Consider the following 16,072-nt stretch of genomic DNA (forward strand, 5'->3'; position numbering starts at 1 on the left):
GCTACACTACTGACTAGTCACCCCGGGCAACCCAGAGTGAGCGAATGTCCAGCCAGAGGGATCACTGTTGTGGTTTCGCTGAATCTGGTAAGAGGGCCTGTTGGCCATTATCCATTACTGTTCCTAGGCACTGAGCCATTAGAAGTGCCTAACCTGCTATCCTCTAGGCATTATTGACTGCCACAATGTTCCTCTCTGTCCTCTTCCCACAGCGTCCCTCTGTCCTCCTCTCACAGCATCCCTCTGCCATCTTTCCACGGCGCCCCTCTGTCCTCTTCCCCCGGCATCCTCCTGTCTTCCTCCCATGTAGATGACAGGGCGGGTCTTAAAAAGAAAGAGGTGTGGCCTTGACAGGAAGGGGTGGGTCATATATAAATTAGGGGGTGCGCGAGTTTAGTCAAGCGTAGGGCAGCACAAAACCTAAATATACCACTGACCAAAGGCCACCAAAAAGTGGCAGCAAAATTAATTAAGAATAATAAGTAATAAGGCTCAGTTCACACTCCTGCAACTTAGGATCTGACTTGTGAGATCCAAAATTGCAGGACATGTGAAATGCTATGTATCTCTATGAGAGCTGTTCCAATTGACATGACTGAAGTCGCTGCAACTTCAGAAAAAGTTCCTGCACTACTTTGATGCGACTTTGATATGGCTTCAGTGCCAGAGATCGTAAAAGTCTTATCAAAGCCACATCAAAGTCGGACTTCAAAGTCGCACTGAAAATCGCACGACTTTGGAGTCGGCTAGTGTGAACTGAGCCTGACCAAACATCAGTTCATGTTGATCCAAGGAATATCCAATTGCCTGTTGGGGGATTAGTAAGGAATTATTTTTTTTGCCTTCCTCTGGATCAACTGTGAGTAAAATATTGTATATTTGGAGGATCTCTATTTGTGTGTGTGTTTTTTTTTTTTCTATGTTGGTTGACTGGATGGACTTGTGTCTTTATTCAACCAGAATAACTATGTAACTATCAGTGGTGTTTTATCGAAATTTAACAAATATTGTATTATTTTGTATAAAACTGAAAATCAGAAGTTTGTTTTTTATTTTCACCAAGAACAGATTTGCTACCTTCTGCAACAATGATGTTTAAAGGCATTTATCTTTTACTAACCAAAAGGCTAGTGAGAAAAAAAACAGGAACACTGTAGTATTAAACTTTATTAGGATAGAAATTAGCACCGGTGAGTTGTTTTCAACTCTCATGAGTTTAGGAGGTCAACAAAGCAATTAGAGTTACAACACTTTCTATAAAGTTCATGTAAAATGTGCAAATAACCTCTTGCTTAGGTGTATAAATGAAAATTGATATGAATTATAATATCAAGTATGTAATGAAACAGCACCTCTTGCTTCGGAAGCTTAAAAATAGTGTGTGAGTGTGTGTGCATGCATGCGTGTGCACGTGTTTCTGTGTGTGTGTATGCGCACACATGCGTCATATACATGGCTGTTTGACACTAATGAGTTCATGACAATGATAGTTCTCTTATATGTGCATTAATTTGAATAAGTCAGAGATACCATAAATATATACTGACTTCTATCTAGATAGCTGCTGGCACTGATCACATCCCATATGATCATGCAAAAGTAATAAATTTAAAGGAGAGTGCTGTGTTATCTTCATATTGGCATGTGATGAAATGCGAAATAAAATAATATTATTGTGTAAACTTCCACAAATCACTGTAAATCAGCAAAGTGTATCTTACGTGCTATACATATAAACAATAAATAAAGTGCCCTAGTGACACTACTTTTATCAATAAAGTGTCTCTGTGCAACAATATAATGCAACGTGTAAAATCCTATCATCATATGTTATAAAGCCACTTTATTGATAAAATTAGTATCACTAGGGCACTTTATGTATTGATTATATTTACAGCACTGAAGATACACTTTGATGATTTACAGTGATTTGTAGAAGTTTACGCGACAATATTATTTTATTTTGGGTATCACATGCCAATATTAAGATAGTGCATCACTCTCCTTTACAGTTGTATTTATTACTTTTGGATGCATATAGGCAGGCCACAGATTTCACCCAAGTTGTTTCACCTTTTGGTGTAGCTGTAAACTAGAAGTAAATTGAACAGTATAGTATTTACAATGCAAACTTTGGTTTCTCTATAGTATTTACCAACCTATGGCAACCTACATTCAAATAACATTGTCTTTACCATTTGTAAAACACATTGAATAAGACCAAAGACAACATTAGTGTTCAATATGTTTAACACACTATTTTCTAACAAAGTGATTCTGTTGAGCACCATTTTCTAAGAAGTAGGACATAGGCCAGCAAATGGTCAATTAATTAGATTAAGGGGACCTCAATTGCAGCCCCTGACATCACTAAAGGACTGCACATAATATTCAGTATATGTAATGTTGGAGAAGACTGTCAGAGATTGTCGACATGCTGCTGGTGTAAGTGGAGACGGTAGATGTAAAGCAGGACAAGGTAAGAGAACAATGACATGGTACGGGTAAAAGCAGAGACTATGGTGGTAATGCAGGACCAGGTAAGAGGTTGTGGACATCCTCTTTGACTGCAGATCTAACACAGGACATGGTAAGAGATTTTTAGCCATACTATATGGTGCAGTTTTCTGTGGTTCTGGTAGCTTAGGTGCTGCAGTCATCAGTCCTTGTAGCACACATATGATATTACATAGAGTTCTTTGTCTGACTTCATCATTAGCATGTGACCTAGAATGGATTGAGGAGAGTTGTTCCCATGCTTACCCTACATTACATGATGCAGAGTACCCTTCTGAAACATTTCTCTTCACACTGTTGTAGATCATGTGCTGATCCTATCCAAGCAAGTACCTAAGCCCAGAAAGCCACACAATCCATACCAAAACTTAGATAACACAGACAGAAGCAGTTCTTAACTTTTTAAGGGATTCCTTCTTTTCATGTGAACAGTGTAATGTTGGGATAGTTGAGTACTGAAAGTTTAATGTCTGATTAATGTCATATTAAGGGGTGCTTTTATGGTATAAGGTAGGATGAAATCAAACTTCGGCCTCCCTGGTTTATTTAACCTTCATGTCCCTCCATGTACTAGGCACCCCTTGATTCATTTAGCTTTCCCCTGCTATTCACTATACTTAAGCCTAGTACACACGATGAGATTATCAGACAAATGATCGTCCATTTTTTTGGATGCTAGTCTCCCTATCAAAAACGAATAGGTTACTAAAGTAAGAAAATTCTCGTACGACAGAATAAAAATTTGAAAGTGATGTAATGTATTCGTATTGTATTTTTGGAAAAAACTGTACTGACTAATTAAAAATCATACAATTTTGTATCGTACGAGAATTTTTTTTGTGGTTGTCCCTTCAGATAATTTCGGAGGAAAGCTGTATATGAATGATCATATTATCATAAGACCGATTCGAAAGCAGTATTTTTGGTACTATTTTCTGTTCGTGTCACGTGTACTAGGCTGTCCTAGCCCCTCATGGTTTAGCAAACAGAAAAGATTAACTCATCCTGGCCAAGTGAAGGATCTATAAAATACAAAATAAAACCTATAAATTGTGTAGTCATATTTTTGTAATTGCATTTGATGTACTTAAAATATTGAATCAGAAAATCCTTATGGTGAGGAGAAATGAATTTTAAAATATTTGTCACAACAAGAAAATCTGCTCAATGTGTAAAATAAGGAATTAGATGGATTGCAAGAGATTACTCACAACGCAATCCCAAACTAGCCCTCATGAATCACTAACAGGACATATTTTCTAGTTCTCTTCACAGACTATGTTGTAGATCAAGTTAATTTAAACTACGTTTGATTACCAGTTGCTACTGAGTGACAGCCTTAAAAACATGGCATCTCAGTGATCAACGAGGAATAGATGAGCGAAAGCAAAAGTAAGTAGATTGGAAGTTTAAAAGTGTAATTTTTTCCCAGGGCACAACGGAAGCCTTCTCACATTGGCATGTACAGGTTGTCCAGTCAATGACCTCTTGACAGCCCGTTGTGCATGAGCAGCCAGAAGTTGGTGTTCTGCGGAGTTGGATTCAGATGAGTGTGGACTCAAGTTATTAAAGTAAAGGTTATGGTGGAAACGTGAGGGTATAAAATGAGGTGACACTGGACCAGGCAGTGGAGCTTGAGCTTCTTTTTGGGGCTGAAAAACAAATTCACAAAATATTGCTGGTTATTTAACTAGATCTCCAGGTTTAATATTGTAAGCAACTTTACTCATCAACCAACCTAACAACTGACAAAGTCACACTTTGGAGTAATTAAATATAAAGGGGACAGAGTTCAAAATAGAGTTTGATCCATAGATATTGGAAGGTCAGTTGTACAAACTTAAACCACTAAAAAACTGTAATTTATTTACTGTAGCTGCAGTCATCTATTACAAAAACAACACTTTATTATGTCATTCTATAGCACAAGGCATACTACAGGCTAGTTTAATCTAGTGATATATAAGCTGCAGGCTTGGCCACTGACTTAAATGTTCATGCTTATAGGTCTTACACTTATCTTTATAAAGCTTAACACTTTAAACAGCAATAGTGATTCTTTTAACCAGCAATAGTGATCTTTTAACCAGCATTCTTGTACCTATGAAATGCTATAATCCAAGCCTTTCTGGTTTTCATAAAAAAAAAGTTATTTTATAAAATAAACAATGCTATGATTTTTTGTATCCTTTGGAAATAGGAAAGTACGGGCGACTAAAGTTAAACCTGTTACTGAATCAAATATGCTAGTTCTCTTCCAGCAGTTATAGACTTTCCAGGCTTTCCAATATAGTTGCATGGGGCTATATGGAGATTCAGAAGCGATAACAAAAAAAAAAGCTGGTGTCACACAGCACTGGTGAGAATTAGAATTGGTGCCATTGGTAACAAAACCAACCTCCCCTTCGCTGGTGTCAATGTCAGCAATAATAACCCCCTATTTGGTACTAATGGTAGTAATAATAGCATCTTCTTCATTGGTACTAGTGACTGTGGAAGTAATAATAACCCTCCCTTGGTGTCATTGGCAGCAACAATATCCCTGCCACCCCCCTGGTCTTCAGTGGGAGCAAAAATAAACCCCCAATTGATGTTCAGCGGTTTCTGTTCTGCTACCTCCTGCCCTGATTACATATATATGATACCCCACGGTTAGACGATTACTGTGCCCAACATAAGTTAAAGTGAAATCTTACTTCGTTCATGTGGTTCAGCTAAACTATTCAATTATTCTTCTGTGCACCAACATATTGTAACAGGAATGCTGGAATGCAGAGAGCATTTCAACACTGGGCACCTGCTTCCACTCGGTGCTGTGCATACTATGCAGCTGGGAGAGGATCCCACGGGCCACCAGTTTGACAGCTCTTCTGTAGAAGAACATATGTTTGGTTTGCTTAAATAACACCGAAGGGGGTTCTGGCTGTGGAGTTTACAATAATGGAAAGTGGGGACTATATGCTGTATGTGTAAGGCTAGCAAAGGTATATAAAATACAATGTGGCTTTACACAGGTACACTTAGGATAAATAAATAGACAAACGTCTGGAACCTATGGCCTAACCCCTGACATTTATGTTTCAGATCTTTCAGTAGGGAAGAGTGTGAATAGTCTTCACCAGGACAGGAAGGTATGAACAGCAATAAAACATTACAAGAAATTTGATCGTTCATCACTAAAAATTTGTTTTTCTATTTTGGAGAGATTTATTATCACATCCTGTCTTCTCCAATAGGGACTTGAAGGGCAATATAGACCTACTAGAGGCTCGCTAACCCTTTCCTGCACTATTTCAATCAAAATTAAACTTCTGTCTGGATGGACCGAGTCAGTGTGTTAAAGATGAACGTGTTGCCCCGCATTCTGTTTTTTCTCCAAATGGTGCAGATCTCATTACCCAGATCTTTCTTTTTGAGCCTTAACAGCGCATTCCTTAATTATATCTGGCAGGGACGGAGCCCCCGCTTGGCTCTCCATACCTTACAGAGACCCAAGCAGATGGGAGGCTTGAAAGTCCCAGATGTACGCAAGTACTATGAAGCTATCGCCCTCCAACGGATATTGGACTGGCACCATGGGGTATCCACATAGAGGCTTGTCGACCTATGTCTCCCCACTGACTACCCATACTTTAAAATTATGGGATGCCTTAAACAAATCAGGACAGCTTGCCCCCCCCCCCCCGTTTTCCCTGTTGGCACCCCTAGGAGGATTCCCCTGGTTTTCCCCGGGGGAACACCTATCTTTCCTTCGTGTTAGGACATCTGATGGAGAGTTAAGATGTAGCAGGTTCTTCCATGACCAGGGACTGCTCCCACTGGAGGAGCTTAGAGCCCTCTATGGTGGATTCCCGATGGTTAGATGGAGACATGGACAGCTTCAGCATTTTGCGTGTGGCCTACAACACGCCATGAGCTCCCCTACATCCTCCACCCCATTTGAGAGGCTGTGAATGTCTTCCAGCGCAATCCCGCACTCCATATCTGTTTTCTACAAACTACTACAGAAACAGGGACCCTGTTGGAGACCCGCCTACATTTGGGAGTGGGAAAGGGACCTGCAACATGAATTCACTGATACTCAACTTAGCCAACTATATCGTCTTACACACTCCAGTTCTGTTGATATGAAAATGTGGGAAAACAGGTTTAAAGTGCTGACCAGATGGTATAGGGTGCCCACCAGGCTCAAACAAATTTACCCACTGTCCTCAGATAACTGCTGGCGGGAATGTGGCCATAGGGGTTAATTCTTACATATATGGTGGGACTGCCCTAAGATACGCCCTTTCTGGCAAGATATTAGAACCCAAGGCAAAATTATTCCTGATTCTTGGCTTCCTCCTGCATGTCCCCGCCATCCCTCTCGGCCTTTACCGAAAATCAGTACTGCCTCACCTCCTGAATGCAGCTAGGAGACTGATCCCAGTTTATTGAAAGAATAACCAAATACCTAGTCACTCGGACTGGATCTGGTTAGTGAATAACATCAAGGCCGCAGAGGAGTGGATGGCGAGATGCAGGGATAGGTATGACAAGTGGTATAGCATATGGGCTACATGGATTCAATATACTGTGGGAGACACCCAAATCCAACAGACTAGTCTCCAGCGGGATGAGAGTAACTGATAGAATGATTCCTGACCTGGAATAACATTTAAACTATTTGCTACAGATATGCTTATGAGCACATCCATTGTTGTTTGTGTCTTTATTTTACTGTGTTTGTTCGCCTGTCCGACCTGATGATATCCACCTTTAACCACCCTCTGCATACAACAGAATGATTGGGGACACCCTAATAATGTTTGGACTATGTTTTTCTGACCAAATAACAGACACCTCCATCTCTCATATCCTCTTTGTTGGATGGCCAATCGGGCCTATTATATTGTATGCTATATGGATACACGGCTGGACAGTTTTCTTTGTATTTTGTTAAATTTGACTGCTATGTCACAAAAGAAAACTTTCTATAAATAAAGATTATATAAAAAAAAATTAAACTTCTGTCTGGGGTTTGGCTTTGAAATGTTATTTCATACAACATATTTAATTTATGTAATACATACTTTTAGTTTTTAGTAGCTATTTCTATTACCTGGGCTTCATGGATTGTACATTTCTCAACAACATCTTCATCAATAACTCCAGGGAGTTTCACCACTGAAGCGGAACAAGCAGCATAGCGCTGTCAAAATAAAGCACAATGCAAACACAGCAAACTTAATGCCAGTTTAATACACACAAATATTAATAATAACTGGTTTATGGTAATCTTGTGTTCTGATGTGCAAGGTGCAATGGATCCTATAATGGAGGCAGCTTCCTTTCATGTATATTTACATGACTATATATGTGGACACAAATGCATTTCATGGGGATTTTTCATTGGTCCAGTATGGATTAGCAAATGATTTTATATGCATGTACCTTGTGTGCATGTGTGGGAGCACATGGATATGTGCGCCTGCACATGCATACACGTCTATATGGGACAATTGGTTTACTGTCATATATGTGCATATGTGTATATCATCATTTTTCATTAAGTCGATAATTTTCCACGTTTTATGTATTTATATTGATTTCTTGTTTTTCTCCTTTTTCAAATGTTTTTATTAGTTTACGGTATTATTTATAAATGTTTACATGCAACTGTTGGTCCATGTTCCTATGTGTATGCAAGGCCTTTTGGTACGCATGAGAACATGGACCTTCAGTTTGAGCTTTTACTCAAGTTACATTACAGTTAAATTGCATTTCTAAAGGAAAAAATATTAATTAAACTTGCTCGCAGCTGTAATGTATCTCCCGGCAATATAGATAAAAAAATCAAGGAAAAAAACAGCGTAGGGTCCGCCCCCAGTCCATACCAGGCACTTCTGGTCTGGTATGGATTTTAAGGAGAACTCCACGCGAAAATGTAAAAAAAAAAAATTGGCGTGCCCCCCCCCCCCCAAAAAACCTATACCAGACCCTTATCCGTGCATGCAGCCTGGAGGTCAGGAGGGGGGGACTAGTGAGCCCCCCCCATCTGAACCATGCCAGGCTACATGCCCTCAAAATGGGGAAGGTGCTTTGGGGTCCCCCCAAAGCACCTTGTCGGCATGTTGATGGGGACAAGAGCCTCTTCCCGACAACCCTGGCCATTGGTTTTCGGGGTCTGTGGGTGGGAGGCTTATTGGAATCTGGAAGCCCCCTTTAACAAGGGGACCCCCCAGATCCTGTCCCCCCATGTGAATCGGGTACATTGTTCCCCTACCCATTCACCCAAAAAAGTGTCAAAAATTTAAAACCACAATAGACAGCTTTTGACAATTTCTTTATTAAAAAAAAAAAGTGTCCCGCGATGTACATCCATCATCAGTCACGACGCCGACGAGCCCAGAAAAAAGAAAGAGAAAACTAAAAAACTCTGCCTCCATGGGAGGGCTCCGCCAACTGCTGCCTTTTCCCTTTAACAGCTCTTATATAGGCAAGGACGGGGCCACCCGCTGACATAACCGGATGACTCCACCCCATCTGACATCACATGACTTCAGAAGGGGGTGGGGTCATTCAGTTACGCCACTGGGTGACCCCCCTGCCTATATAACAGCTGTCACAGCCAAGAGACAGCAGTCGCCGGGAGGCCTCCCATTGAAGCATAACTTTTTTTTTTTGTCTGGTCCATTGGGTGGCATGGTTGAAGATGAATGGACATTGCGGGACACTTCTTTTTTAAAGGAATTGTCAAAAACTGTCTGTTGTGGTTTTTACTTTGACACTTTTTTCGTGAATGGGTAGGGGTACAATGTACCCAATACTCATTCACAATAGGGGGGTGGGATCTGAGTGCCAGGATTGTCGAGAAGAGGCCCCTGTCCCCATCTATATGGGGACAAGGTGTTTTGGGGTGGGGGGCATAGAGAATAGCACCCACCCCCCCATGTTGAGGGCTTGCGGCCTGGTATGGTTCAGGAGGGGGGGCGCTTGCTCGTAACCCCCTTCCTGGCTAAATTTTGGCGTGGAGTTCCCCTTAAAATCTATGCCAGACCCAAAGGGCCTGGTATGGATTTTGGGGGGACCCCACGCTGGTTTTTTTTTACATTTTTTTTACATTTCGGCGTGGAGTTCCCCTTAAAATCCATACCAGACCCAAAGGGCATATATATATATATATATACAGTGCCTTGCGAAAGTATTCGGCCCCCTTGAACTTTTCAACCTTTTGCCACATTTCAGGCTTCAAACGTAAAGATATAAAATTTTAATTTTTTGTGAAGAATCACCAACAAGTGGGACACAATTGTGAAGTGGAATGAAATATATTGGATATTTTAAACTTTTTTAGCACATAAAAAAATGAAAAGTGGTGCGTGCAAAATTATTCGGCCCCTTTACTTTCAGTGCAGCAAACTCACTCCAGAAGTTCAGTGAGGATCTCTGAATGATCCAATGTTGTCCTAAATGACTGATGGTGATAAATAGAATCCACCTGTGTGTAATCAAGTCTCTGTATAAATGCACCTGCTCTGTGATAGTCTCAGGGTTCTGTTGAAAGCGCAGAGAGCATCATGAAGACCAAGGAACACACCAGGCAGGTCCGTAATACTGTTGTGAAGAAGTTTAAAGCCGGATTTGGATACAAAAAGATTTCCCAAGCTTTAAACATCCCAAGGAGCACTGTGCAAGCGATCATTTTGAAATGGAAGGAGTATCAGACCACTGCAAATCTACCAAGACCTGGCCGTCCCTCTAAACTTTCAGCTCAGACAAGGATAAGACTGATCAGAGATGCAGCCAAGAGGCCCATGATCACTCTGGATGAACTGCAGAGAACTACAGCTGAGGTGGGAGAGTCTGTCCATAGGACAACAATCAGTCGTACACTGCACAAATCTGGCCTTTATGGAAGAGTGGCAAGAAGAAAGCCATTTCTCAAAGATATCCATAAAAAGTCTTGTCTAAAGTTTGCCACAAGCCACCTGGGAGACACACCAAACATGTGGAAGAAGGTGCTCTGGTCAGATGAAACCAAAATTTAACTTTTTGCCCACAATGCAAAACGATATGTTTGGCGTAAAAGCAACACAGCTCATCACCCTCAACACACCATCCCCACTGTCAAACATGGTGGTGGCAGCATCATGGTTTGGGCCTGCTTTTCTTCAGCAGGGACAGGGAAGATGGTTAAAATTGAAGGGAAGATGGATGCAGCCAAATACAGGACCATTCTGGATGAAAACCTGTTGGAGTCTGCAAAAGACCTGAAACTGGGACGGAGATTTATCTTCCAACAAGACAATGATCCCAAACATACAGCAAAATCTACGAAGGAATGGTTCACAAATAAACGTATCCAGGTGTTAGAATGGCCAAGTCAAAGTCCAGACCTGAATCCAATCGAGAATCTGTGGAAAGAGCTGAAAACTGCTGTTCACAAATGCTCTCCATCCAACCTCACTGAGCTCGAGCTGTTTTGCAAGGAAGAATGGGCAAGAATTTCAGTCTCTCGATGTGCAAAACTGATAGAGACATACCCCAAGCGACTTGCAGCTGTAATCGCAGCAAAAGGTGGCTCTACAAAGTATTAACACAAGGGGGCCGAATAATTTTGCACGCCCCACTTTTCATTTTTTTATTAGTTAAAAAAGTTTCAAAAATCCAATAGATTTCGTTCCACTTCACAATTGTGTCCCATTTGTTGGTGATTCTTCACAAAAAATAAAAATTTTATATCTTTATGTTTGAAGTCTGAAATGTGGCAAAAGGTTGAAAAGTTCAAGGGGGCCAAATACTTTCGCAAGGCACTATATATATATATATATATATACACATACACACTAGGCTATCTGCGCTGTGTATATAGTCTACGCTGAATTCACTGTATATATATATATATATATATATATATATATATATATATATATATATATATATATATATATATACACACACACACACACACAGTATCTCACAAAAATGGTGAACTCCATGTCGAAGAAGGTTAAGGCATTGCTGGAAAATAAAGGCGGCCACACAAAATATTTACACTTTGGGCCCAATTTAGAAATTTTCACTTTTCTTGCCAGCGGTTTAGACATTAATGGCTGTGTGTTGAGTTATTTTGAGAGGACAGCAAATTTACACTGTTATACAACAAGCTGTACACTCACGACTTTACATTGTAGCAAAGTGTCATTTCTTCAGTGTTGTCACATGAAAAGATATAATAAAATATTTATTAAAATGTAAGGGGGTATACTCACTTTTGTGAGATACTGTATATACTACACTGTATATATATATATATATATATATATATATATATATATATATATATATATATATATATATATATATAAATAAACCGCGCTCGAGTGAAAACAAAACACAAAATAATCTAAAACAAAGGCCGCAGCTCTAAGTAGGATACACACACTCAAATACACTAGAAAAAATGTTTAAAATAATTTTCCTCCGTCTGCAGAATCGGACAATTGCAGAGGCGGACGATAGCGGGTGTCTGCGGATGTTCATCCGCAGACACCCGCTATCCCATAGGAATGCATGTATGTCCGTATTTCATCCATCCGTTTGTGTGTGACATAATGTCCGCATGTGTGAAAGGAGCCAAAGCTCTTTCTTCAGTTAAAAAATCTGATCGGACCAAAAACAGATGTAAACTGACAAATAGTTCGTTTTTCATCCATTTTTGCATTGGTAGTGGATGTAAAAAAAACTGCTGAAAAACTGATGAGCACTGATGAAAAATGGATGAAAAACTGATGTGCACTGGTGAAAAACTGATGAGCACGGATGAAAAACGGATGAAAAACTAATAAGCACTGATGAAAGACTAATGCGCACTGATGAAAAACTGATGCACACTAATGAAAAACTGATGAGCACTGATGAAAGACTAATGCGCACTGATGAAAAACTGATGCGCACTGATGAAAAATGGATGAGCACTGATGAAAAACTGAGGAATACATCATCCGTTTTGACGTGAATGGTCCCAATGTGTGAAAAGGGCCTTATTGTCAAAGCTTAAGGGCTCTTTCACACAGACGATCCGTTCAGGTCCGCCTGTCAGTTTTTCAGCCAGACCTGAACGGATGATCCATAGACCTCTATGGAGCGTCGGATGTCATTGGTGACATGTCCGCTGACATCCGACCTGCTCCGATCCGAAAAAGTGAAACTATTTTTCCATTCGTGATCGGGTGACGACGGACTCTGTGGTCTGTCGTCACCCGATCTCTCATAGGGGAGAACGGCACTTTGACAGGTCCGCCCCTGCACAGTGTGCAGAGACGGACCTGTCATCTTCCTGCTCAGCAGGGATCAACAGAGCGATTCCCGCTGAGCAAGCGGATATCCATGGGGCGGATCACCACGGATCCGTCCAGTGTGAAAGAGCCCTAAAGTGGAGTTCCAGGCTTTTTTCATTTATTAAAAGTCAGCAGCTACAAAAAGTTTAGCTGCTGACTTTTAATAAACAGACACATACCTGTCCAATGGTCCAGCAAGGCGGGTGCACAGAGCCTCGCTCCCCTCACCATCCTCTCCGCAGCGCCGCTATAGAAACTGTGGGCACCTGGCTGTGACAGCTTGTCTGTTCATGGCCGGGCACGCACTGCACATGTGCGAGTCGTGCTGCTCCCCCCCGAGTGGACAGGTAATCTTCTGGGACCTGTGACATGTCCCAGAAGATTACCGCCTAGGCGGTCGAGAAGAGGAAGCAGGAAGTGCGACAGGAAGTCCCACTCAAAACTAGGCACCCATCCCCCCCCCCCCCCCAAAAAAAAATACATGACAAATGTGGCATGTAAGGGGGCGAGGAGTGCTTAAAATGAAAGTTATTGGTTACTATGCACAGCTGTTTTAATAAATCTCCCCCATTGCTGTGAAAAGCCCATGTTTGTGCCTCTTTCATAACCTGTTTTTCAATATTCTGCAGTGTATGTATGTTTTTTTTTTTTTTTTACGCCATCCTACATTATGGCTTCAAAATTTGCATGTGATAGACCAACACAAAGTGGCACATAATTGTGAAGTCGAAAGAAAATGATAAATGGTTTTCAACTTTTTTAACAAATAAATATCTGAAAAGTGTGACGTGCATTTGTATTCAGTTCCCTTTTCTATGATACCCCTAACTAAAATAGAGTCCACTGTTCACCTGTGTGTAATTTAATCTAATTATAAATACAGCTGTTCTGTGAAGCTCTCGGTGGTTTGTTATAGAACCTTATTGAACAAACAGCATCATGAAGGCCAAGGAATACACCAGATAGGTCAAGGATAACGTTGTGGAGAAGTTTAAAGTGGTTGTAAATCCTCTGAAATCACTTTGACCTACATGTAAGCCTAGATTAAGGCTTACCTGTAGGTCCAAGAAATATCTCCTAAACCTACACGGTTTAGGAGATGTTTACTAAAAGACAGTCACAGCTGTCTATGGCACATGCGCCGTAGACAGCGGTGTGCAGGCGCACTATCGCCGTTAGCAGCATGCCGCTGCTAACAGCGATATGCTGTTACTGGGGGCTCCCGTGCGCATGCGTGGGAGTGACGTCATCCCCGCTCCGGCGCTGTGAGTGGCTGGAGCATCGATACCCAGAAGAAGATGGACGCTCCGGACTACAGGGGACAGCAGTGACATCGCTGGCTCCTGTGTCAGGTAAGTGACACATAATGCGCTACTATGCGATGCATGTCTCGCTTTTTCAGGGAGACGAAGAGGAAGTAAACCCATCAGGGACTGTGATGATACGCGTCAGGATTGCCTGACAGGCACACCGGAAGTGACGTAAGAAGGAGCTCAGTGCTCGTGGATGAGGTATTGTGTTCCATCTTGCTATATGTGAGTGTTTTAGTGTTTGAATAAATATTTTATACATACTACACTATATGGGCATTCCCTTTCTTCCCTCTACATCCCCCCCCCCCCGCCCCGGGTGAGAGTGAGATTACATTATAGAGGAATCACCGTCCACCATCCAGCATTGATTCTTGGGACAAGAAGAGGACCCTGTAAGGAAATCAGGATTTTTTTTAAAAAACCACCAGCCACCAGCAAAGACTCCCAGAAGATATTACAATCACCGACTTTCCCATGCTGTTACCTTACAGCAGTAAGGTGAGAGGCCACTTCACACAGAGGTGTCATTGTATGGAATGAAGAGACACCTGTTTATGTTTATCAGTTTGCACAGTTAAGACTGTAGCACTACACTTCCCTGTTCCTCACCTTAATCTCAAGAAGATTGCCTCAGAGACTTGTTATTTGTCACACCTTCACTTCACTGTTCAGTGTATGTCAATCAGCTTGATGAGCATCGATTGACTAATCACCCACGTTTGTTATACATATTATTTGGTTTGTTGTACGAATAGTCTGTTACCTGTTTGATTATTGGGAATCTGTCATTTGAGTTTATTTGCACATTTGGTTTACACTGCCACCTTGTGCACACCTTTATTATTGCCTTTTCATTTTCACTTTAGTTTACCACTTGCCGACCAGCCGCCGTACTTATACGGCAGCAGGTCGGCTCTCCTGCAGAACCAATGTACGTGTTTGTCGGCCCGTGCATGTGAGCTTGGGTGCATGAGCACCCACTGTGCACCATAGAAACGCGCTCACGGGCCCAGCAGACTTGATGTCCGATGGCCGCCCGCGATCTCTGTATACAAGGTGGATCCCCATTCTAACAGGGAACATCTCAGACATCTGCTGTTCTCAGTGATCGGGAACAGCTATCTCTGTCACGTCCCAGGTATCCCACCCCCCCCCCTACAGTTAGAATAGGCTGAGGGAACACATTTAACCCCTTGATCGCCCCCTAGTGTTAACCCCTTCCCTGCCAGTGTCATTTATACATTGATCCGTGCATTTTTATAGCAAAGTGTCATTTGGGGTCTGATTTGTCCACTGCAATGTCGCAGTGCCGCTAAAAATCGCAGATTGCCGCCAGTAAAAATCTATCCTAAATCTATCCCATAGTTTGTAGACGCAATAACTTTTGTGCAAACCAATCAATATACGCCTAGTGCAATTTTTTTTTATCAAAAATATGTAGAAGAATACATATTGGCCTAAACTGATGAATACATTTGTTTTTTATATATTTCTTTGAATATGAATTATAGCAGAAAGTAAAAAAAAAAAAAATGTTTTTTTTCAAAATTGTCGCTCTTTTTTTGTTTATAGCGCAAAAAATAAAAACCACAGAGGTGATCAAATACCACCAAAAGAAAGCTCTATTCATGGAAAAAAAAGGACATAAATTTTGTTTGGGTATAATGTCACACCACTGCACAATTAGTTAAAGCCATACAGTGCCATATCGCTAAAAATGGCCTGGTCATAAAGGGGGCTGAAGTGGTAAACACCAGCGCAGCATCACTTATTATACACACTGTTCAATCCATCATCCGAAAATGGAAAGAGTATGGCGCAACTGCAAACCTACTAAGACATGACCACCCACTTAAACTGACAGGCCGGGCAAGGAGAGCATTTATAAGAGAAGCAGCCAAGAGGCCCATGGTAACTCTG

The 16,072-nt window shown here is 41.3% G+C and overlaps 1 protein-coding gene across 1 annotated transcript in view; it reads right to left on the reverse strand.

Moving 5' to 3' along the window:
• Positions 1-3,252: 3,252 nt before the first annotated feature.
• Positions 3,253-16,072, reverse strand: part of AHSG (alpha 2-HS glycoprotein) — a 29,794-nt gene continuing 16,974 nt past the window's right edge. Inside the window, exons 6-7 of the mRNA XM_077487420.1 lie at positions 7,619-7,708; positions 3,253-4,169 (exon numbers count right to left, since the gene is read on the reverse strand). Of these exons, the coding sequence (XP_077343546.1) occupies positions 3,927-4,169; positions 7,619-7,708 (333 nt within the window). The 3' untranslated portion in view covers positions 3,253-3,926. The remainder of the gene's footprint in view (positions 4,170-7,618; positions 7,709-16,072) is intronic.

This window comes from Lithobates pipiens, unplaced genomic scaffold (assembly GCF_037356315.1).
Source record: "Lithobates pipiens isolate NorthernLeopardFrog02 unplaced genomic scaffold, aLitPip1_a1.2 Scaffold_18, whole genome shotgun sequence".
In the NCBI taxonomy this organism is placed as follows: Eukaryota; Metazoa; Chordata; class Amphibia; order Anura; family Ranidae; genus Lithobates; species Lithobates pipiens.